Genomic DNA, 24,117 nt, shown 5'->3' on the forward strand with positions numbered 1-24,117 from the left:
ATTGATAAGTTAGTTTAAATTGTAGTAATTTCTTGTTCTCTATTTGTTCATGATAATCTATATATTGGTTTATATTTTAGGGAAAATATTTGGACTTTTGAAACCGTTTGTGTTTCGTTTTTCTCTTTAGGATGTGTTACCTGTGAGTACTGTGTTGATATGAATGTGCCTAAACTGTCCATGGTCACTTGATAAAATCAGTTTTCTTGCCTCTGTCACATTCATGTAAGTCTTTATAATAGGAATTAATTTCTATTAAATTTGGCTATGTATAAAGCATTTTAAAAAGTTGCATATAATATGTGCTTGTTTTATTTTCAGGTCTTGACATAGATGTCTGATAACAGAAAACATTTGCCAACAGTTGTTTCTCAGTTCCTTTGTGTTTTGGAAGTTTGTAATTGTGGTTAAAGTTTCTTTCTCTTAAGGGTCCTACCTTTCATGAGTTCAAGTGAACAACCAAAATGTTACCTTTCTGTTCACTTTGTCACTTTGATTCACCAAAAAAGCCCTAATGAAGTTTTGGTCTTCTAAGCTCGTTAGACACAGAGACATTACACACAGAGACACAGTAACAGCCTGACAGTAGAGCTAGTTTGGGAGTCACTTACTTTACAAGTGAATTTCTTATATAGGAATACAGACTTTCATTTTTCTATTTGAGAGATAAGGAAGTACAGAAGTGTTCTTTTAAACAATACTTCAGGGTTTACTGATTTGCTTCCAGCACACACACTGGTTTACCTGCTTCCTTTTTACTGAACTTTCTCATTTTCCGGCACGGCTACTAAGGAAGTCTGTTGTACCAGTAACACCATAACAATAAATCTAACAAAGCTTTGAATGGAAGTACAGGTTTACATGTCTGAAATTAGGTGGTTTCCCTCTTTTTTTTTTTTTTTTTTTTTTTTTGCTAATGCTTAAACCTTTTGTAGTTGGCAGTTCTTGTTTGAGGTCTAACTGTTGGGCACTTTTTGAAGATGTTCAAATGTTTACCTGGGAAATAAGAATAGGAAAACTTGATAGGATACTGGGAGACAGTCTGTATTGGCTCAGGGGGAAACATCTAAACTTTAATCTTCACCTCAAGTGAGTTTAGTATTTGGGGTGTAGAATATTTGGTGGATATTTTGTAAAACTTTTTTAGGGTGAGAAGGGGAGGTATTTGTGCTAAAGGTGTGTCACTAAAGTGAACTCTGCTAAAGGGATAGAAGTGACTGTAGATTTACTTAGAGTTGCTTTAAAGTGTTTGTCCTTGACTGAAATAACATTGATTTGCACCTCTGTCCTCAGGGAGCAAGCTGACAAACTGTAGAGTATCATTTAAGCTTCAATTTATTGTAAAGAAGTGAAAATGTATCCACTTGCCAGAGAGAGATCAGTGTTCCTAAATTAATGCGTTTTAAGCTCTGACAAACCACTTTGGAATTTCCTTTGCTGTAAAGTTCTGATTCTTGATTCCCATGTAACACACAAGCTTCTAGTTTAGTTGTAACCTGTAAGAACGTACAAGGTCATTTGCTTTCTTGCTGCAGACTTGCAGTGCTTGGGGAAATGGTTTCTCTTTTTGTCAACCCCAGTTGTCTTGTGGGTTTTAATTTGTTCTAGTTTCTTCTTCCAGCAAAGTGATGAACTCCAGCTCTGCTTTCTGCTGCTGTGGTTGTTTGCATTGCCAGCCACATGGAAATAGCATTCCTGTCTGTCATATTCCAGTGGGGAATGCAGTGCATAAGTAAAGTTGTTCCATTAAGATCTCCTTCTGACTAAGTAAAACGGAAAAAACTCTGGTTTGGTGCAGTTCAGATTAGTCTGTGACAAGGGATTTGAGATGTCAATGTTTTAAAAGAAAGTAACTATATGAGCTCAAGACAATAAAAGAGAACATTTGGAGATGAAACACTGAAATGCATATCTTAAAGAACTTTTATTTTCTTTCCAACATAGTTTACAAGTTAATTTTGATTGTGGTGGTTTGACCCTGGCTGGATGTCAGGTGCCCACCAATGCCTCTCTGTCACACCCTTCCTCAACTGGACACAACATGAGTCCTTCCCATGGGCTACAGTTCTTCCCAAACTGCTCCAGCGTGGGTCCCTTCCACAGGGTCACAAGTCCTACCACTGAACCTGCTCCAGTGTGGGCTCCTCTCTACACAAGGCTGCAGGTCCTGCCAGGACCCTGCTCCAGTGCAGGTTTCCCACGGGGTCACGGCCTCCTTTGGGCATCCATTGGTTGTATCAGATGCAGCAAATCATATATGGCAACAGGAATGGTGGACTTGACTTTGACATCCATTTGATGTTGAAAAGAAATAAAATTCTGGGTTTTTTTTTTTCTCCTCAGAGGCTAGTTGTACATGGAAAAACCTTTATCAAATTCTTGAAAATACTTTTTCAGCAGGAAAACTGTAGTTGCAGATTAGCTGCTATTTATGCAGATTTCTGAAAATAACTGTGGCATTTTACTCAAGGGGTTGATTTCATTTTAACTGTCATCACTGCATTCTTCTAAACTCAAGTGATGTCTTTTGCAAGAAAGCTATTACATGTGATTAAGAGCTGCATACAGACCTTAGACTGCTGGAAATATCTGTGAGCTGTACAGGGCCGGGAGTCAGGCCTAAAACTACACAGCCAACAGTAAAAGCTGTAAAAGAATCAATTGCCCATTAGCACACAATGAAGTTTGGTGTAGCAAACTGAAATTTAGATACTGAACTTGGGCACATCATTTCAGAGATGCAGGTCTCTCTCTGCCACCCATCTTCAGTGAATGGGAAAGGGGTGAGTGGAGCTCTTTGCAGAAGGTCCCTTTTCTCTGTATGGTAAGAACCTACAGTAATGAGGCCGTAACTTCACTGCTACTTTTTGCATGCTTAAATTTAGCAAGGAATAATTTGGGCCACAGCTGTTAGATTTTAATTAATGTGCGTAGTAAATATTCTGTTGTAGAACTCCTAAAAAAATGATTAGCATCTGTGGTAAAATCTGCTGAGAGTTTGGAAGCTGGCAGTGACTTGGCTGCACGTATTACTCCCTGCATGAGCACAGGCAGTAACCTCTCCTTCAGGAGACATGCAGGCTAAGGGAGACTCTGCTTAGGAGCAGGCAAATAAAGTGGCATTGGCACGGGCAAGATTTCTTGAAGCTGCATTGTAGGCAGCTGACTGACTGTGGGGTTGCTGGCAGTTCACGTGGTTGTCTTACAAGTGACAGAAGTTTCTTCTCTCTCGCAGAATTAATATTCCGTTTGGCTTTAGGCATTGGATGTTTGGTTTCTGCTTAGAGCTACAATTTGCTGAACCTCAGTATAAACATATAGATCCAAATTAATTGGAGTTTGTCTTTTTGATCAGTACAGGCATCTCCAGAGGATTGTATCTGATCATAAGAGAATTTTCAAGGCATCAGTAATATCTGTCCAGAGACCCTTATTTCTCTTTATTCATGATAAAGCAGGTGTAGAGTGACTTGTTTGTTCTTGGACATGTTAAAGACAGAATTTTGAAAATTAGAGAAGAGTAATGCAGCAGTTGCAATTGCCTACTGATTAATAATATTTGAATCTTAAAAACTGGAAGCCTTTGAAATCGCTGTTATGCAATATATACATACGTATGTTAAGCCATAGGTAGGTGAAAGGGGTTGCTGAGATGTAAAAATAATCTTCCCATTGTCTTAAACGGCAGCCAGATCTAGTGGGTATGGTCTGATTATCACAGTTCCAGCTATGGACCATGCAAGGATCTGAAGTGGGACAGTAGATGAAGGTTAAAATGCAGAAATTGTGAGCTTAAGTACCAGTTATAAACAGTCTATAAAGACTCTTGCGTGCTTAACGTTACGATTCGATTGTAGGCAGTATGTTTATAAAGTGACTGACTATTGCTGTCAGTCATTAAAGTGTTGCTGATTTATGATGGCTAAATGGGGAGATGAAGGAATACAGCATGTTGGTAATGACTGAGTTAGGGGCAAACTTTCTTTCCCTCTTTGTTATGATGGAAAAGCTCTTTAACAGAGTCTCAAGAATGTTTTGATGCAGAGCATTGCAAGACAACTATTTCAAAAGACAGGGTTAGTGTTAGTTTGCAGTCATAAAACGAGAGAAAGTGTCTGTGTCTGTAGGAAGCTGGAATCTTGGGGGATGTTTCCTGGAACCAGGGCCTGAAGGAATTTTGATAGGGTGAATGCAAACTCCCTGGGCTTTTAAGTTTTATTTAGTATTTAGTATTTTTGTATTTAGTACTTAAAAGATTTCTTAAAAGATGTCATCTTCTTGAAACCTGGTTGTTAATTTATTTGGTTTTCTAAAAGGCTAAAATGTTGATTTTACACTCCATATTTATTACATGTTGGCATTATTTCTTTTCCCCTGGCTTTGTTGATTTGTAAAGACTTGCGTGGAAGGACAAGTGACTGAACAAATGTTGCTGTGTACACAATAGGACTGTCAAATATCTAGGTGTATTTTAGCTAAAATATTGCAACATATAGTAGTGTGTTGAATAAAAGGTACTGCCTGCCCCTAGGTGCTCATTTACTCATTAGCTTCAATTCCGCTTGAGGGGCTTCATCTTCCTTTTTGCTGCGTGTGGACTTTAATATGTTGGAAACTTGATGTGTCTGGCAGGCAGTGTTCATGTGCAGTGCTGTGGATGGTGTATTTTGGTATCGAATTCACTTTCTGATGAAAATGATGGTGCAGTTCTGTGCAGACACTGCAGGTGTGGGAGATGTGCAGCTTGCTGGGTATTACTCTGGACAGATGCCGTGTGTGCCAGCCCAGCAGCACAGAGACAAATGTTTTCCTTGGAGGATGCAGTTCCAGTAGTGTCCTTTCCTTCTGCAGGATTTGATTTAAGTACACTTACTCTGCTTTTTCTAAAATAGCTTCTTGGATAAGAGGTGCTAAGCTCAGTCATGGGACAGATATTCCAGCTGGAAGATAGGCTGTCGAAACAGATCCTGTGATTTGTGTGAATGCAAGAATTACAGGCTGTGGGCACAGATTGAAAACATGCTTATAAAATCTTCTCAGTACATAATGAAATTACCTTTTGTGCTTCAAAACCGAGTGATATTACTGGGTGGAGATTTGGGAGGGATTTTTATTTATGTTAAACATCTGTCATTTGCTGAGGACTTTTTTCCTCTAAAGTATCTTTTGTTAGCATATAGAGTAAGACTGATATTTAAGGATGAGAATTAAGTTAATTTAGGTGGGAGGCAATCTGGCTTTTGGTTCCACCTTGTAACTCTAACAAATGATGTCGCATTCCTAAGTTTAGAAATCTGATTTAGCAGGGAGTTCTTCTGTATCTTTCCTTAGCAACTCAGCCTAGCAAAACACACTAGAGATGCCCTTCCTGCTCTGTACTAAGGAACGGTAGCAAACTCCATGGTTTTAAGGTGGAGTTTATAAACAGAAACAGGATAATAGGTCTGCAATTGTAGGGAGTTGAATTCAGTGGTCAGAGTATTTTCCAGTTACGTATTTCATTGGTCTTGTGTTTCTGGCATGATCCTACAGGAGGATAAGGGCTGTACTAAAACTCTAGAGCATCAGTTTTGCATTAAGCAAACTTAAATGGTACAAGGGAGTTTATAAAATGGAATTGTTTGGGGTTTCTTGTTTGGTTTGGGTTTTTTTGAGGGGCTGAGCATTTTCCGAAGTGGCAGGGGTGAAGCAGTAGGATAGTAGCTGCTGAGGGTTACAGCCATCCTTTGCAGAGGCTCAGAGGATATTCGGGGAAGGATAACTCCATAGTGCTATTTTGGTTTTGAGTTTTCCTTAGACATCACTTCTGATTGCTGTGTTAGCTGGACCTTTGATCTCACCCAGTGCAGAAGTTTGTGTGTTATGTGTTGCCAGTGAAATGTGTGAGATATTTTGCATATGTTTTTCTAACAAATAACACTGTTGTGTATTCTGTGCTGAAATGCAGTCCACTGAGGGGGACAGAATTGTTTTAGAGAGGACAGAGAATGAATCTCATGAGCCTTAGAAATTTTAGTCTGTACTGATTATTAGAAATACTGAGCTATAAGAACTTGGTATAAGAATTTGGTTAAATGCTTGAAGGGAAGAACCAGAAAGAGTTACACGTGTAAGCTTGTCATGCAATACCTGATGCTATCAGGTTAACGAGGGCCTTCCTCCCCACCATTTGTTGTCACTATGTTAACTGAGACCCAACTTAAACATTGCTGCTCTTTATGGTTTCACTTTATTAGAATGTTCTGCTTTCTGTTACTTTCTCAGTGGAGTTTTATAGTTTCAGAGATGGTTAATCACTGGGTATTTTCAGGTTCCACAAAACTGCCAGACCGTCGGTCTGTACTCTTTATACGCTCTGGATTTTATGTAGTGAGTTTCTAGTGTTTCAGCTGGAAATGATACAGGGGGATTTTAAAATGCCTATTATATCTTGCACGATTTCTGATTATGTTTAAAAAAGCTTTTATTACTAAGAGTAAGCTCTGGCTGGATAGTACTGGTTGCAGTGCAGTACGTGGAAGTTACACACTTTGCTGCTGTTGGGAGTCAGGTTCAGTCAAAACAAGAGTGTGCTCTTATTTTTTTTTTTTTTTTTTTTTAGTGTAAGTACTATGTAATAAGCATATAAGTGCTAACTAATGAGTGTATTCTACAGAGTTGTTTGACTTCTTAGGATGCAGGTTAACCCAGCTTAAATTTGCATGCCCTGATACTGCATTTTCAGCTTGGGTATCACAAAAAAATTAAGCTCTCCATTTTACTCTTTTGTATTTTCAAAGAAAAATTTGCAGTTTGCTCATTCCCAAAACAATAAAAAGGGAATGATACTTGTCATAGTTCATACAGATTTGTTTCAAATGTGTTGAGAGCTGTGGGTTACATTAAAAAATTAAAAGCTTAGCTTATAAAAATTGGGCTTCAGTACATGGAGATTTTTCATGCTAAAGACAGAGAGGAAGATTTAATCTGTCTGTGAAAGAGGAGTCTTGCAGAAGTGGTCATTACTTTGCACACTTACCTTTCCTGAAAGCTGATGCCCATCTTAGGCCTCGCAGACAGCCTGGTTGGTTCCCTCAGGGAGATGAGCTGTGAGATCCTGCAAGTGTTAACAGGAGGGAGCTCTCCCTGCTGAGGGAACCTCAGTCCCAGTGAATCAGCTCCTGACTGCAGGGTGAGGAAAGCGGGTAGTGGGTCAGTGGAGTAAAAGGCGAAGAAACCTTCAGTGTTTCAGTCGAGATAGCAACAAGGGTGGCTGACAATTTGGTGCAGAGCCCAGCACTTCTTTTCAGAGCTGTAGACAGTTCAAAGGAGAGTCAGTTGTGCTGGGACACTGGTTGTATAAGCTATTTCGAAAGCCAATGTTTAGCAGTCCAGAGAGGGAAATTTTTCTTCTGTTGATTGTGTTGAGAATAAGACACTCTGGCATGCAGTGGAGTGGGAACATGCCTGGATTCTCAAGGGAACTGAAAAGGAATTTGTTATAGAGACTTAAAAGTATAAAAGAGGTCATGTTTTTGAAATGTGACAAATTGAAAATAAGGTGCTAGTGCCTTTATAATTTTATTTTAAAACTCATAAGCTGGAATTTCAAGGTTTTAAGACTTTATTTGGAGAAGAAGAAATTAAATTACTCCTAAGAATAAAAGGGTAAAGTCAATGCCAAAAAGGAGTACTGTGGAAGGTTTTTCAAGTTGTAAAATTTGGTGAGTCCTTAGAGCTATGGTTCATCCTACGCTTTTCAGCAGTTTAAACATTTAAAATCTGGGTCTCTGCTTTCAGTAATGATTGCAGTGCTTGTGGGAATTTGGAGATGTGCTAATGTGGAGCTGTCATTAAATGTTTCATTTTGTAAACCTTGCATTAGTTGTCTTTAACCCGATGTGAAAGCAAGACTTTTATCAGTATAAATCTAGTTCTTGATATTTTGCTTGTGTAGAGTGTTTTGCTATTCATTTTTCTGACTTATTTTTTTAAATTTTTTTTAGTCTGCTTGTCCCGGCCTTTAGTTGGACATCAGTATTTAAAATATAATTGTGAATGCCTGTTGAAGGGGATACTGGAAAAGGGCATCCTCCTGTCCTAAGAGTTTATAATGAATTCTGGTCCTGTGAATGAGGAAGTAGAGTAGATAAAAACACTGTTGTAAATGTGGGTAGTAAGCAATCAGAATGTTAAACCTAAGTTGTTATAGTTGCCTCACTCTAAGAAGTGCTCAACAACTCTGTGAAAATGTGAAAAATATGTATCAGTCTTTTGTCAGAGGTTCTGGGTGTTGATCCCACAGAAATAGAAGCCATTAAAATGTTCCTGCAATTCTAATGCCCCCTTATACCTTCTACTTTATTATTATTATTTTTACTGTCCTGTTGCAGTCCAAACTGAGCCCTGAAAACTTAAAGTCTTTTTTGAGCTGGAAAGTAGAAAATAAATATGAACACAGAGATCCAGGAAAAATTACAAGATACTAAACTGCAGTGAAAATAAAGTAGTTTGGTTACAGAGCTGACTTCATCTCTATATTGAAGCCTGTGTTTTGATATATGTATTATTATACTAGTACTTAAAGATTATTCTGAAATTAAGCTGCTCTAGAAGATGAACATCTAGTAGAGGACTGAAGGCTTCAGGTTTTCTGTTTAGAAGGAGGTAACAGCTGAGCAAAGAAAACCTACATGGTCCCTCCCTCTGGCACACATATTGTGCTGTGCTTGGGGTAGATTCTACATCCAGATATAACAGAAACCTATGCCAATGTAATTCCAGGTGCTTGGAAGGAAACTGTGTAACTTCTAGTGGTAAAGCAAGAGATTTTTGTTTCATGTTCTTCAGGTGATTAAGCCAGGATGCTTCTGGAAGTTAATGATGATCAGGTTTTAATTTCTAGGCTGAACCCTTTTCCTCAAGTTGGGGCTGCAGAGGCTGAGTGTCAGGCTAGAAGTAGGATTTCCCAGTTCCCTTCCTAGCAGCCTACTGTTCTGTCACTCTTCCAGAGCAGCTGCTTATAATGCCTATCCCGGAGGATTTTGTTATGGAAAGCTGCTGCTAAGTAGGAGGTTTCTGGGTGACTTTGTATTGTGGCGTGCCTGTTCCATCTCTGCAAAAATAGCAGCACTTAGGCAAATTTTTCCAGTTTTTTGTACTGGTGAGCCAAATTGTTGAAAAGTAATGCAGTTCTTACAAGCCTCGCTGCCACTGTGAGTGAAGCATATTTAATAGATGTTGAAGAGAAAGATATGTATGGAAAAATGAAACTGCTGTGCTTGAAACGGCTCAGCATCCTTCAGTTCTAAATTGCAGGACTTGCTTCTGGGCTGCTGTTTCATATCAGAGCTCTGGAGCCTCTTTTAGATAGTTTTTCTTTTGCAAATACAGCATTATTTTGCATTGCCAAAGACATTATTTTCCATAGAAATTGGGGGGACTGTCCAAGTGAGAATATATTGGTGGTGTTGCAGGGCTGCAGAGGGATGGATTCTGAATCCTCAGCTGTCAAAACTTTAAGCTAACCAGGTTTCTTTGGGCTGATAGCAAAAATTGGAGGATTGTTAATTTTCTAAATGCCATCCCTGTGAATTCTCTGATGAGAAGGAAAACAGAGGGACAACTTTCTCAATTACAGTCTTACGTATGTATTTAGTATATATTTTTTAAAACAACCTAAGCAAAGTAGCATCTTTGTATTATTTAAATGAGAAATATAGGTATGTTTGTAGTCATTGGTAAAATGTAAAAAAGCATTAAGTATTTTGAATTTATTTTATGCTTTAATTCTAGCACAGCAGAAAGGCTGGATGTGGGATCTGTCTGTGTAGTTTGGGCTTTACTGAGGTTGAAATGGTGTGTGTGGGTAGTGGTGGCTCTTCTTACAGTGCTGCTGCCATTGGCAGCATTTTAGAAAGGCCTGTTTTGGGCTAGTTTAGCCTGACTTTAAGAGACACAGCCTGTGTGCTGCTAGTAATTTTCCTTGTCTCCCAGATATGGTATCTATGAGTGTATGTTAGGAAATAGGTCCTTCAGGACATGCCAGGATGCTGAAGTGTCCTGTGAACTGCTCAGTATATTAGGCCTTTCTCGTAGATCTGTAGATAGCAAGGGAGAGAAACAGAGGTAACAGAAGGCTGCAAGGAAATAAAACTTTCAATACCATATAAAGAATCTCAGTTTTATTACTTGAGGTGTATTAATTTAATTGTAGTAGCTTTCCTGTGTTAGCACTGAACCCCGGAGGGGTTGAAAAGCCGTTTGTTCTAGAGTTTCTACAAGCACCAGCTTGTTTGGTGTTTAATTGCTGTGTTGGTGAAGAAATTACTTTTCACCTTGGTGCTCACAGTGACTCTGAGGCAGATAGCTCGGGAGGCAGTGAGGAATACGGCAGTGATCACACTGGAAAATTTGTTCTGAAAGCCATCTGTAATTTGTTGTGGCACCTCACGGGACTCGCTGAACTGATAGAGGCAGCTCACGTGGGACGGCAGTGTTTGTGCTGTGCAGTGTTTTGGGAACATTTGGTGAGATACCAAGTATGTGCTTCCAGTGCCACTCTGTCTTTAGGTGCAAATCTGACTCGAAGGGCACATAATTACTTTTTTTTTGTAAAGGATTATTTTGTTTTCCAGTGTGTTGTCCAAGCACTTAAATGGCTTATGTTCCAGTTATAAATAAATACAGTCCTTAACCTTGCTTGGCATTAAAGCTGTTTCTTCCATTTAAGTATGTTTCCACTTTTTCCGATTTGTTTTGAGGGTTTAAAATGATCAGAGAGCCATGGCAAAAACTCTGGGGCCCTTCCCCACTTCCTTCATTGATGTATCTTTGTGTGCGTGTGTGCAGGTCACCTGTAATGATTCTCAGGGAAACTGCTTCAAGAGTTGTTGCTTAATCCCCATACTGAAAACGTACAGCTTTTGTAATGCTGATCATGAATTTTGCTGTGCAAAGGCTAGTCATTGTCAATATATTTAAAACTGCAAACACAAAAAATGCATCCCAAGGCATGCTAAACAGAAACAGAGTCAGGTTACCAGAAGTAATGGAAACAGCAGTTGTTTGTTAATTTAGTAGCAAGGGCCTGTGGTTAACTGTAGGATTTTTTGAGGAACCCTCATTATTAGCATTTACCCTCCTCTTCAGAGTAATGAATCCTGCAGTTCTACAACAGTAAATATTTTTGGGGATTTTCCTTGTAATTCAGGAGATGAGAGCTGGAGTATTTCTGGCATTGGTAAAAGTTAGGAAAATTGCTAGGATGACCCTGGAGGTGAATTACTGAAGTGACAGGAGACAGCCCGGCTGCTCTGCTTTTCCTTCCAGCCCCTCTTCTTTACCTCCTGTCAGGAAGGAGCAGCCATCCCCCAGTGTGTGTTTCTGGTTAAGCCTCTTCAGGTTGTGTCAAGTAGCAGAAGACTCTGCATCGATTCCTCTGTGGAAAGGAACAAATAGTTCACCTACTGCTGCTCCTTGTTTTTTCAGAGAGAGAGGGCATTGCTGGCTGGAATTCATGGGATTGAGCCATTAGCCCAGCTCAGCTCTGTTTTACCTAAAATGTCCTTAGGCCAGCCTGCTTTACCAACTGGAAAACACTGGAGTGAGTAGCTGTTAAATTGAGCTTGAATGTCACTATATGATGCTATTTATTCTGCACATGCTGGGATTCTTCCTAATTCTTTTACTGAATTTCTCTGGCCTTTTTGAGTTACATGTGCAGTGAATTTAGACAAATTAAGCTGTCAGGTATAATTCAAAGGATAATTTAATTTTAGTGTCTGTTTTTCCTTCACCACACCACCTGGTTTTAGGCTCAATAATTAAATAACTGCTTATGCTGTGCATTCAGAACAGGGTTTAGAGCACCCAAGTTGGACTTCTCTCCTGAATTTCCTTCTGTGGGATACTTTCCCCATCCACTGATGATGCATGAAGAGATTATGAAAATTTATTGTGATACCCTTTGATATTTTTACTTTTAATCTAGACAAATATGCTTTTCATAGAGGGGAGGATTTTTGTATGTAATTTAGCTCTCCAAAATAAGCAGAAGGGATTGGTATCTAATATGAGAGATATTTGTGAAATAACTGGAAAACCATCCAGGAGTGCTTAGCTGCGTTTATCTGTATCAAGGAACTTGGTTATACTGTGTGACCTTATCATTAATCCAAAAGTTATTGGTATAGTTTCTTTAAGATTTACATCTGGAATAATAAGTGCAAATGGAAGGAATGAGACATAACGCTGACCCAGATAAGTATCTGTTAAACATGGCTATTAGAACACGTTTTTTTCATGTAGAATATACTGAGTTGGAAGGGACCCATTTGGATCATAGAGTCCAACTCCTGCCCCTACACAGGACACCCCAAGAATTACACCATGGGCCTGAGAGTGTTGGAATTCTTACTTTTAATCCTTTGGGTGGCGGAAGGGGAAAAACCCTGGTATACAATGGTGTGGGAGTTTTGTTTGGGTTTCTTTATTTGTTATTTTCTTTAAATGTAATCTGCTGTTATTGCTTCCTTTTCTTACATAGCTGTAATACCCAATTCACGAGAAAGTGGTTGGTTTGTAGCAAAATAAGTTTCCATTTTATGGAATGCTCCGGTCGCTACCAGTAGTATTTTGTGTCTAGCCTTGTTTCCTTACAAAGTTGCAGTTGGTAGTCTGGGCAGAAATCTGAGTCAATGTAGCCAATATGAAGAGTGGGTACAGGGTGTGAAAAATAAAATAGTTGTGGGTAAGAAATGTTTCTGCTGTTATTATGGTTATTGTTCTGGGGTTTTTTGCCCCTGTTTTGTTTTATTATCTTCCAGGACAGAACAAGGAACTGCATTCCTTGGACTTTTTCTGGTATTTTATTGATCATTACCAAAAATTATGTGTTCTGAATTGAGTCTTTGACAGCGTAGGATATGAACATGTCAGAAATAGGAAGTAAACATGAGAGTTGTTTAGAGTTGAGCACGAGCAGTTGGGTGAGAAAGCCCAAACGTGTATTTTTAATGTGCATCTTTTGAGCGCTTCCAAGTATTTTGCAAGATAATGCTTAATAGTAGAACATTCCTGGAACATGTAATAGTATGATGTCTTTGGTGTTGAACATGGTCATTAGGGTATTTCTTGCAACAGTTCTCTCTTGTCATATTTTGCTTTGAATAATAAATTACTGTACCAGGTGGTTGAAATGGGACAGCACTTGCCAAATCTGCATGAGCAATTTCATAGCAGAAGCCAAGTGGAAAATATTTTCAGTCTTTAACTGCCTTTGCTGAAATCTTGACTTCTGTCTCTTTCTGTCATGCTTGTCAATAGATTTTATACAAGAATTAACAGATTTTGCACATCAGTTAGTCTGATTATTGCTTCTGGCAATAAAATGTTTGTGTAGTTACCTTGATGCTCTTGTGTCACTCCTGACTGATCCAGAGGACCAACTTCCAGGCTTTCTCCTGTTGTCTGTGAATAAGATTGTGTTTGGTATCAGAAACTCTTAAAGCGAAATATAATTTTGCCACTAATATTTTGATCTCATGTAGCAGGCTAAAAATTTATGGAATTGGGAGATTAATAAATATTTACTCTTTGTTTTCAGACAAATTGGTTTTAGAGCATCTACAGATTAAATAAAGTTCAACTTCTGATTCAAGGTTGACTGGACTGAAAATTTCAGTCTTGAAGATGGAAAGTCGTGTTCTCTGCTCTGTGTTTTGAGTGTCAGAGTAGGCACTGAGTAAAAGTGAGTTATGTTAAAACTTGAGTGAGCAGAAAAGCAAGGGTGAAAAAGGGATGAGAAACAGAAATGGAAGATATAATTCACTGTATTATTTGTTGCCTGTTGTCACACTGAACTGCAGAAGCAAACTAGGTTTATATAATTAAGGAGTTGGCTGAGTACCAACTCACATAACAGTAAGATAATGATAGGTGTGGCACAATAATGGACAAGTGATTATTAAATCTGTGGAAAAATTAAGAACCATGTCCTGTTAAGCAAGGTTAATAAAGACTGTACAGTAGATAAAATTCAAAATTAATAAATTAGCATATATGGCTAGATATTAGTATCTGTCGCCTCCTGCTTGTTTCTCAACCTGTTTCAAGTGTTTCTGCATAATTCTGGATTGAAGGGTGCTTGATAGGTGCAAGAGAGAGATGCTACTTCTTTTTCCCATTCCAGACGGATGTCCTGGATGTCAGCTGTGTGCATGGCACAGGGAACGTGGCCTGTGCCTTGGGGAGTTTATAATCTGAATATGGGGAGTTGGATCACCCGGTGGAGGAAAGTGAATTTCATCTGGGCTGAGGTTATATTTAGAGTGGGAAGCCTCTCTCAGTCTAGTGTGTCTCTTCTCTTGAATGTCAACTGGATACTTGTACAGAAGACTAAAAATGAATTGTGAACATGACAACTGTTATATCTTGCATTACTCACAGCAGGCAGGTTTGCTTTTGGTATTTTCATGAATTTCCTTTTCCTTTCCTCATCTGTGTGTTTAGTTTGTTGTTTCTTTTATTTTTGTTGCTGTTCATTACAATGGCTGTAGAATCACAGAATCATTTATGTTGGAAAAGACCTCTAAGAACATCAAGTGTGATCATTAATCTAGTACTGCCAGCTCCACCACTAAACCATGTTCCTAAGTCCCACAGCTGCACTTTTTTTTTTTTTCAGTGCCTCCAGGGATGGTGACTCTACCACTTCCCTGGGCAGCCTGTTTCAATGCTTGATAACCCTTTCCATGAAAAAACATTTCCTAGTATCCAGTCTAAACCTCTCCTGGTGCAACTTGAGGCCATTTCCTCTCATCCTGTCACTTTTTATTTGTGAGGAGAGACCAACCCTCACCTGGCTACAACCTCCTCTCAGGTAGGTGTAGAGAGCATTGAGATCTCTGCTGAGTCTCCTCCAGGCTAAACAATCCCAGCTCCATTGGCTGCTCCTCCTAATATTTGGGCTCCAGACCCTTCCCCAGCTTTGCTGCCCTTCTCTGGACACACTCCAGCCCCTCATTGTCCTTCTTGAAGTGAGGGACTCAAAACTGAACACAGGATTTGAGTTGCAGCCTCACCAGGGCCGAGTGCAGGGGGACAATCACTGCCCTGGTCCTGCTGGCCACACTATTCCTGATACACAGGCCAGGGTGCCTTTGGCCTTCCTGGCCACCTTGGGCACACTCTGGCTCACATTCAGTGCTGTTGACCAGCACCCCCAGGTCCTTTTCCACAGGGCTGCTTTCCAGCTGCTCTTCCCCCGGTCTGTAGACCTGCAGGGGATTGTTGTGACCCAAGTGCAGGACAGAGCACTTGGCCTTGTTGAACCTCAGCCCCCTGGCGTGAGGCCATCTATCCAGCCTGTCCAGATCCCTCTGTAGGGCCTTCCCACCCTCCAGCAGATTAACACTCCCACCCAACTTGGTGTCATCTGCAAACTGACTGACAGTGCCCTCATTCCCCTCACCTAGCTCTCTGATAAAGACATTAAACAGGACTGAGCCCTGGGGAACACACTTGTGACTGGTCACCAGCTGGATGTAATTCCATTCACAGCCACTCTCTGGGCCTAGCTATCCAGCCAGGTTTTACCCAGCAAAGGGTGCACCTGACCAAGCCATGAGCAGCGAGTTTCTCCAGGAGAATGCTGTGGGAAATGGTGGCAAAGGCTTTACTAAAGTCTGGGTAGGCACATCCACAGCCTTTCTCTCATCCACTAAGCAGGTCACACTGTCACAAGAGGAGATCAGCTCTGTGACCTTCCCTGGCAGCAGGGTCAGAGTGACAGGCCTGTAATTTCCTGGATCCTCATTCTGGCCCTTCTCATAGATGGTAGTTACATTTGCTCACTTCCAGTTAACTGGGACCTCCCCAGTTAGCCAGGACAGCTGGTAAATGATGGAAGGTGGCTCTGTGAGCACTTCCACCGGCTCCCTCAGTACCCTTGGGTGAATCCCATCCAGGCACAGAGACTTGTGCTTGTCTAAGTGTGTAACAGGTTGCTGACATTTCTTCTTGCGTTACATAATTCTTGGTTCTCCTCTGTGTGGAACAGCTCTTCAGTTCCCACCCTGTGAACATCACTGCTCACTCTCCTAAGCAAATCAGAATGAAATATTCATATTGGTCCAACATCATGCATAAGTGATAAGTCATTACTGAGAACTGGCACATCTTCTGTCTGCAGATTCAGAAGGAAAACATTTTAGAAAATCAAAATGTTACCTATTAGCACTGGAGTTAACAGTGTTGGTTCTTTTTGTTCCTTTAACTTTTTGACCACTGGAAGCAACTTGAGAACCCTGCAAGACAAAAACTGAGGTGTAAGCTCTGTTTAGCTATAAGTTCATGTACATACAGTACCTGCTTGTGTTGCAAATGCAAAAAATTGTTTTGTTTTAAAAAAAGCAAAAAAAAGTCCGCAAGACCCTTTAAATACAGAGTTCTGACATTCTACCCACTGTAATTTTCTAGGAAATTATTCTAAATAAATAAAATATAATAATATTGTTCCCAAACTGCTTCATCTGTTATTAATAATTCTATTCTTTGAACCTACTAAGTAAAATAAATCATACTGGTTTTTGTTACAATGAAGCAGATCATTGGATGGTTTTGCTTCACTTTTAATGGTTTTGGTGGATATGTGATATACTTGAAAAGTGTAATTTGAAAAGATGCCAAGACCCTCTCTTGACAGTGGAAGACAACATAATTTGTAATTCTTTAAAAATCTGTAAAAACATAGGACTTTGTTATGAACTTGGGAATACTGGGAAAAAAACAGGCTAGAGGAATAACTGACAATATTGATAATGCTGCAAGGGTCAATCCTCCAGCATAGCTAAAAATGTGGAGGCTTAGATGAAATTAAGTACTGCTTTGATGGTAACTTGAATATATGAAGAGTATGTTAGTGCTGACTGTTAATGCAAGAACTGAATAAAAACTGAAAAATGAAGTCATTAATGGAGCTTGCTTTCAAATTTGTCGTGTTTATATAATATATATATTATATATTATTAGATATTAGATATTAGATATAATATATATTATACATTATATATATTATATATGTTATATATATAATATATTTTATATAATATAATACAGTTTAAAAAGGAGGTATTTCACTGACTGTCCACATTTGGGATATGCATAATAAAAATAACTACTGTTAAAGCCAGTGGTACAATCTGTTATGCTGTGAAGAGATTAGGACTTGGCAATTCAGTTAAGTAGGGACATCGCTTCACCAAAGTCACTATATGTAGGTCATGGGTTTTTAGTGTGTTCAAAGGCCCTTTGTGCTTGAGGAGTGTGATCTGCATCTCATTCTAGAAGCTGTTTCTAAAGGAATGGTTTTTACTACTGAACTTCAGGTTTTGGTTTGTTTTTTTTTTTTTTTTTGTATGTGTGAAATGTAAAACTACTACTGTGCTCTCCTTCTGTGTCTGGAAAACTGCATCGGTTCTTCCATCATTTAACTGATGTTTTTCTATTGAGATGGGTACTGTCTGTCCTGTGTATATCCTGTCACACTGCTGTCTCTTACTGGTTTCTGCAGTTGTTTAAGAAAAAAAAAAAATCACTAAAAACATCTCTTGAAGGTCTTGGGAACTTAAATCCATATTACTGAACTTCAGCTTCACTGATGAAATATTTCTAGCCATGATTTATTGATATTGCAGAAGATGTGGCACGAATGGAAGGAAGTAGACAATTCTGTCACTTGTGTGTGTCATGCTAAAAGCCCCTGAAAAGGATGTGTTAAATTTGGTTAACACAAGCTGTATCAGCTCGACTTGCTTTTGCTTTTTTTTCCTTTTTTTTTTAGTTTGTTTATGATGTTACAGCAATACTTTGTTCCAGATGCTACTGTTAGGTACAAGTCCAAACATATATTTATGTAGTTAAGAAATGAGTTCATATTTTAATATGCTTTAATTCTAATACTCAAGAATGTAAACTGCTTAATATGTTGTTTACTGTTTCCATTGCTTGGGGAGATGCCTGAGCTTTCCTGTATTCTAAATGTCTGGGCACTGTTAACTAAAAAGTGGTTTGTATTTGTATTAATTTTTTTGTGTGTTTGTGTTTGGTGTTTTAGGTCCATTTTCCAGACACAGAGAGGGCAGAATGGCTCAACAAGGTAAGGGGTTAGACATTAGCATTGCTTCCAAATGGGAAGAGGCAGGAGGGAAATCTGAGATTAAAATAAAAAGTGAGTCAATAATCAGAGAACAGAGTAGTTTTAACTTTATGCGCTCTTTATACGCTTGAAGTTTCTGGTTGCTGATCCAGTTAGTCACAGGAAAGATTAAATCTATTTTCATGCTCTTGAAATTGTGAGTTTTGTAAATGATTTTAAGTAGCATTACAGTAATGACAGCTATAATTGTGTGGAAGTCATAGCAGCTGTAAACACAGTCTTTAATTTTCTACTTGTCTGGGATACTTTCCAGTTACTGTAGGTTCCTAACCTCCAATCTAAAAATAAATGAAATTTGCAGTTTTGTTTTGTGTGTGTGTGATAATCTGAGATAGAGATCTATGTAGCTTGGGTTTTTTTAAATTGCCCTTCATTCAAAGTGCATAGAAGAACAAGAGTCGATTAAAAAATAGTGAGAAAAAATAAGCAATGCAGACTTTTCAGATATGTCAGGGTTTTAAATATATAGACCTTACGGATGTAGTTAAGAGCTGTGCTTAATGCATTTCCTATTCCTTTTTACATGCAAATAAACTTAACCCTCTATATCCTTCTGCTGAACATCCAGCGTCAGTGCTGAATGCGTATGGGTTTGTGGAATAAAAGAAGAAAATTCATAACGTTGTTTTCCTCCTCTTCCTGTGCTTCAGATTTGTGCAAATGTATAAAATACACAAATTGAGAATTCCTAAAGGTTTCCTGCATGTAAAAAGGAACGAGTTTTGATGTCTGTAATGAAATCTGTCAAAATCTCCTATGTTTAAAATATATACAAAATTTCTTACATAAAGAATACTCTTTCCTTTTTCCTTATGGGTGAAATTGTGTTCCATGTAGTTTTGTTTTTTTCTCTCCTTAGACTGTAAAACAGATGTGGCCTTTTATTTGCCAATTCATCGAGAAACTCTTCAGAGAGACCATAGAACCAGCAGTGAGAGGAGCAAACAACCACCTCAGCACCTTCAGCTTTACCAAGATTGATATTGGTCATCAGGTCAGTGTCTGGGGAAGTTTTTCTGAGAGACCCTGTTGTTCATACCATTTTCATGTAGCCTGTTCAAATCTACACAGAAATATTTCCCCCCCACACTCTCAAATGTTAGGAAGCCTGAAGTTAAGTTTCAGGTGTGATAGAGGGGAATTGTTTTTCTCTCTTCATGGCTCTATTTCACATATATTGCAGTCCATTATACTTTACTGCGCCTTTTGTGTGTTGGGGATTTTTATTATTCTTTTTCAATTGTAAATTCTTTTTCACAGTGCCTCTGTCCTGCCCTAGATATCACTTGTATCACAGACTGTAGCATGCATTCCTTTGAAGTCATACTAGTGTTTAAATTAGCTCCCACACCTCTGTATCCTTCTGCAGCTGGACAGAGTTATCTCGGGCATGACAAACAGCTCTTCTTACTTTATATTGCAGCCTTCACTGAGCTGCATCCTGTGAGCTGCACAGCCCCAACACAGTGGGAATCTGGCAGTACTGAGAGTTTGATTTTACTTAAATTACTAAGAAGGTGTAAATAGAAATATGATGATTTTTCCAGAAAGGAAGAACTCACAAGTGAGGTCACCAGTCATCCTCTCCTGCCTTGAGTTTGATGAATGTTCAAGGCTTGGGAATGTTTGATTTATATGTGTTGCTTCTATATGAGGAAGGGAGAGTAGAAACACATGATTTAGAGAAAGAACACAAAGTGGCTGACACAACTTCTTGTGGGAATTACCAGTTCTTTTCTATCCATTCTCACTAAATTCCACTTACGGCAACTACATTTTTGGGAATTAAATTTAGCTTCTTGTTTTAGTTGCACAGAAAAGAATGTTTTGGGAGTATTTGACATACACTTGTACAGAGAAATTAGATGTTTATTGAGGGAATAGGGAAAGCTTGATATTAAACATTTTGTAAATCTTGAGATTTACCCAGGGTCATTGTCAGAACAGTTGTGGTTAAGTGGATCCCAGCAAGATAATTTTTACCCTTGAAATAACAGTGTGAACTAAATTGATAGCTTTGCTTCACACCTTTTAACAATGCTTATAGTAGATTCTTAACTTCAGGCATGAATGTTTCTATATTCGTCTTTATTTCAAAGTTAAAAGCTTAATATGCTATAATTAGTAGAAGAATCCAACCTTTCCTTGCTTCATTGTTTCAGCCTCTGCGGATAAATGGCGTAAAAGTCTACACTGAAAATGTGGACAAAAGGCAGATCATTTTGGATCTTCAAATCAGGTAAACTTTATTACTGTATTGCAGTGGTGTCCAAGCTTTATAATATGTGCTTTGTTTGATTTGTCAGTTATGTTGGCCTGAAAGGAGAATTGCTTCATTTCACAGATGTAGTTAGTTCTAATTGTGTATGATTGGAGGAAGGAACTGCATACTGTAAATAGCATTTATCTGAGGGAAATGGAATATCAACTCAGTGGGACTGCATCATTGAAGTCACGTTGGTTAATAAAAAAATACTTTCCAAAGATAAAGCACTATCTTTGATACTTTTTTGAAATGTATTAAAACTTTGCCATCAAATTTAGTCTAAAATTCAGGATACAAGATTTTTGCTTTTTTTTTTTTTTTTACTTTTCTCAGTTACTTAAATTTTTTATAAACAGAATATTAGAAAATACGATAGCTACAGAAGTACTTTTGCTCATACCACTAACCAAATAAATGTGTGTATCATAAAATGTCAGAATGACTGTTCTCCGTCGCTTTGGGTTTCTTTGCTACTTCATCATGACCCTTTTATGTAGGGGACCCTTTCTGAGTAGATCTACCCTACATTTGCCCCAGAGTGACAAAGAGAAGATGCTGCTGGGTCTTTCCTTGTGTTTCAGAGGTGGCTGGGGCAGGGCCCAGTCTTTTCTGAAGTGGATCACTTTATTTCTCTAGGCAAAAGACAGCTATCCAAATCAGGGGTTGATGGTGCTGGACAAAATAGGATTGACTCTTGAGAGCTTCTTTCTCTGGATGGATGTGTTAGCCCTAATGGAGACATTTCCTTCAGTTTTCTCTTTGCCACTTCTGGCAGCAGCTGTGAGAGCAGCCTCACCTCTTCAGAACTAAACCCTCTGGAAAACAATCTGACCACTGTGGACACAGTGCAAAGAAATTGGTTTTGAGAAGCTGTTTTTGAGACATTTGGGAGGCCAAATCTTCTGAGACCATTTCTGCCCTTTAAGGCAGAATTATTCCCACAGGAGGACAGGGTAAATCTAGTACTTTTTTTTTTTTTTACCTCCTGCTCATCTTCATGAAGTAGAAGGCCAGTAGGTTTGTACAAAAATTTCAGGAATAATGTCCCATTACCTAGACCTGTCTCATTGCAACCTACTTAGGGAAGTGGTGAAGAGCTGCAGTAGAATCCAATCTAAAAGGCTGTAATAAGTTCCTTGAAGTGGTTTAAATAACAATAATAGTGCTGAGCCCATTTAGCCCAACAGCCTGTCCCTGCTGCTGGCAGCATAGGCTTCCAGGGAGAGAATGGAAACAAGAGCTATGGAGTGACTGTCGTAGCTTCCAGGAATTAAGGCTTAGACAAAACCATCATCAAAGGAAGTCCTGTTTCATATTTAAGCCTTCTCCTTGACACCTCGTTTGGAAAGGGCTCTTTTTCAAAGGATTTACTATGCAAGTTTAAGGCAGAGAGCACCTCAGTATCAATTGTTACTGTTTGATGTTTGGGGTTTTTGAATATTTTATTTTATGTATCCTCCACTGGTCCATTACTGGGATTGTTTCAGTAGTAACAGGAAGAATAAGTGTCTCTGTAATAAGTGTTCTTGGCACAGAGTTATGTACAGATACCAACCCTGAACTGTGTCTTAGGGAATCAACATCATTGCAGTTTTGCAAGATTATAAAGAACACTTTCACTGCTGGAGAAAAATCCATCCTTTGGAGTATTTATCCTTGTAGATTTTAATCTCCAGTTAAAGAATTTTGTTATAATTTTAATTTATTTATTAGTTTAAAATTAGGAGCTTTCTATAAACTCTTCATTCCCTAAATAGAGTTGAGAAGGAAAACAGTTTCTAAGCATTCGTTAGAATAGCTGTAGGAAGCCAGACTCTGTGGGGAGTGTGGCAGGGGAAGGAAGGAAAGATTTTATTTTATTTATATTTCAATTTTGGTTTTAAGTACATTAATTCTTTTAATAATTCCCTTTTATCCTGCCATTTCACTGTTGTGGCTTCCTGTAGTCCTTTCTACTGTCAATTGTTTGTGGTGGGGTATGAGCATTTGCTTTGGACCTTCTATACAGTACATTTAAGTAGTTTGCAAGTGTCTCCAAAACACCTGAGGATTTTTTTACATTATCCTTGAGGGGTTTTTGTTTTTTTTTTTTTTTTTTTTGTTCTGCTTTTAATTTTAATTGCAAAAGGAGTGTGTTTTGGTTTAATTTTTATTGTTTCTGCAAGGATATTGAGTGTATTATGATCCTTGCTTTAGAGTATTTTTCAGAACCTTTTGAAACAGGTCCTGTTCATCGCTCAGGATCCAATTAAGAACTTCACTCTTCTAAGCAGCTCAAATGGCTAATCCACAAAATACTCATTGGAAAATGTATTTAAAGGTTCAATTTCAGGACAATGTTTGCAAAAGGAACACTTTGGCTTTCTCTTACTGTGGAGTTTGTACTAAAAAATTCACAGAATCACAGAATTAACTAGGTTGGAAAAGTCCTCTGAGATCATCAAGTCCAGCCTATGACCCAACATGACCGTGTCAACTGGACCACAGCACCGAGTGCCACATCCAGTCTTTGCTTAAACACCTCCAGGGATGGTGACTCCACCACCTCCCTGGGCAGCCCATTCCAATGTCTAATCATCCTTTCTGTGATGAAATTCCTCGTAATGTCCAACCTAAACCTCCCTTCGCCCAGCTTGAGACTGTGTCCTCATATCCTGTTGCTGATTGCCTGGAAGAAAAGACCGACCCCGACTTGGCTACACCCTCCTGTCAGGCACTTGAGAGACCAGTAAGGTCCCCCTGAGCCTCCTTTTCTCCAGGCTAAACATCCCCAGCTCCTTCAGCTGCTCCTCATGGGACTTGAGCTCCAGACCCTTCACCAACTTCTCTGCCCTTCTCTGGACCTGCTCCAGCACCTCAATGTCCTTCCTGAACTGAGGGGCCCTGAACTGGACACAGCGCTGGAGGTTTGGCCTCACGGTGCCAAGTACAGGGAGGAACAATTGTCAAAACTCATGTTACAGTTTAAAAGTCTGGTTCTTGGTGACAAAGACAGGCAAGGCAAATAATTTTAACTACTTGAGCAAACGAAGATAAAGTCTAAATAAAATGTTAATTTGCTAAAGTGCATGAATGTAGTAAATACTTGGGGAAGGTTAAAGGTTATCTTTTTTTCTGTTGACCCCTAAACTCTGTAAAATTAAATGTGAACTGTAGTAAAGAAAGTGAAAAAAGATTGAGAGACTGAAGAAATGGTTGTTAATAGCTTATAACTGAGCTTTTTCACCTTCTCATGACACAAAAAATTTCAGGCACTGAAACAGTTTTATGCTGGAAATGTTTTTTTTTCCTGTGGCATACTTGAATGGAGAAACTCACTACCATTGTAGTGACAGAAGACAGATGTAAAAATAGGGTCTAAAGACCTTCTAAAAATAATTACGTAAGATAGTCCACTGTACAGAATCACATATCATTGTAATAGGGAATATTACAGGAAATAATTTTGTCCTAATCATTGCTTTTTGGTGGTTTTTTAACTTTTTTTTTCTTCTTGTTTTGTTTTTTTTTCTCTTCTGTGTATCTTCCATGAGCTACAATGGCCAGATGAAGTATTTTGTGCTTCTGGTTTGATTCAGTACAGCTGCTGTTATATTCCTATGAGAGTGTCCTCATTAAACTGTAATCTATCTCAGTGATCTGTACCTTAATAGGG

The 24,117-nt window shown here is 38.8% G+C and overlaps 1 protein-coding gene across 3 annotated transcripts in view; it reads left to right on the top strand.

Annotated features, from left to right (window-relative positions):
* ESYT2 (extended synaptotagmin 2) overlaps window positions 1-24,117 on the top strand; it is a 77,522-nt gene that overhangs the window by 11,218 nt on the left and 42,187 nt on the right. For all 3 annotated transcript variants that reach the window (XM_050310534.1, XM_050310542.1, XM_050310550.1), the window contains exons 2-4: window positions 18,095-18,136; window positions 19,056-19,190; window positions 20,359-20,435. In XM_050310534.1, coding sequence (XP_050166491.1) covers window positions 18,095-18,136; window positions 19,056-19,190; window positions 20,359-20,435 — 254 coding nt within the window. The remainder of the gene's footprint in view (window positions 1-18,094; window positions 18,137-19,055; window positions 19,191-20,358; window positions 20,436-24,117) is intronic.

This window comes from Myiozetetes cayanensis, unplaced genomic scaffold (genome assembly GCF_022539395.1).
Source record: "Myiozetetes cayanensis isolate MyiCay16 unplaced genomic scaffold, myiCay2020 scf1, whole genome shotgun sequence".
In the NCBI taxonomy this organism is placed as follows: domain Eukaryota; kingdom Metazoa; phylum Chordata; class Aves; order Passeriformes; family Tyrannidae; genus Myiozetetes; species Myiozetetes cayanensis.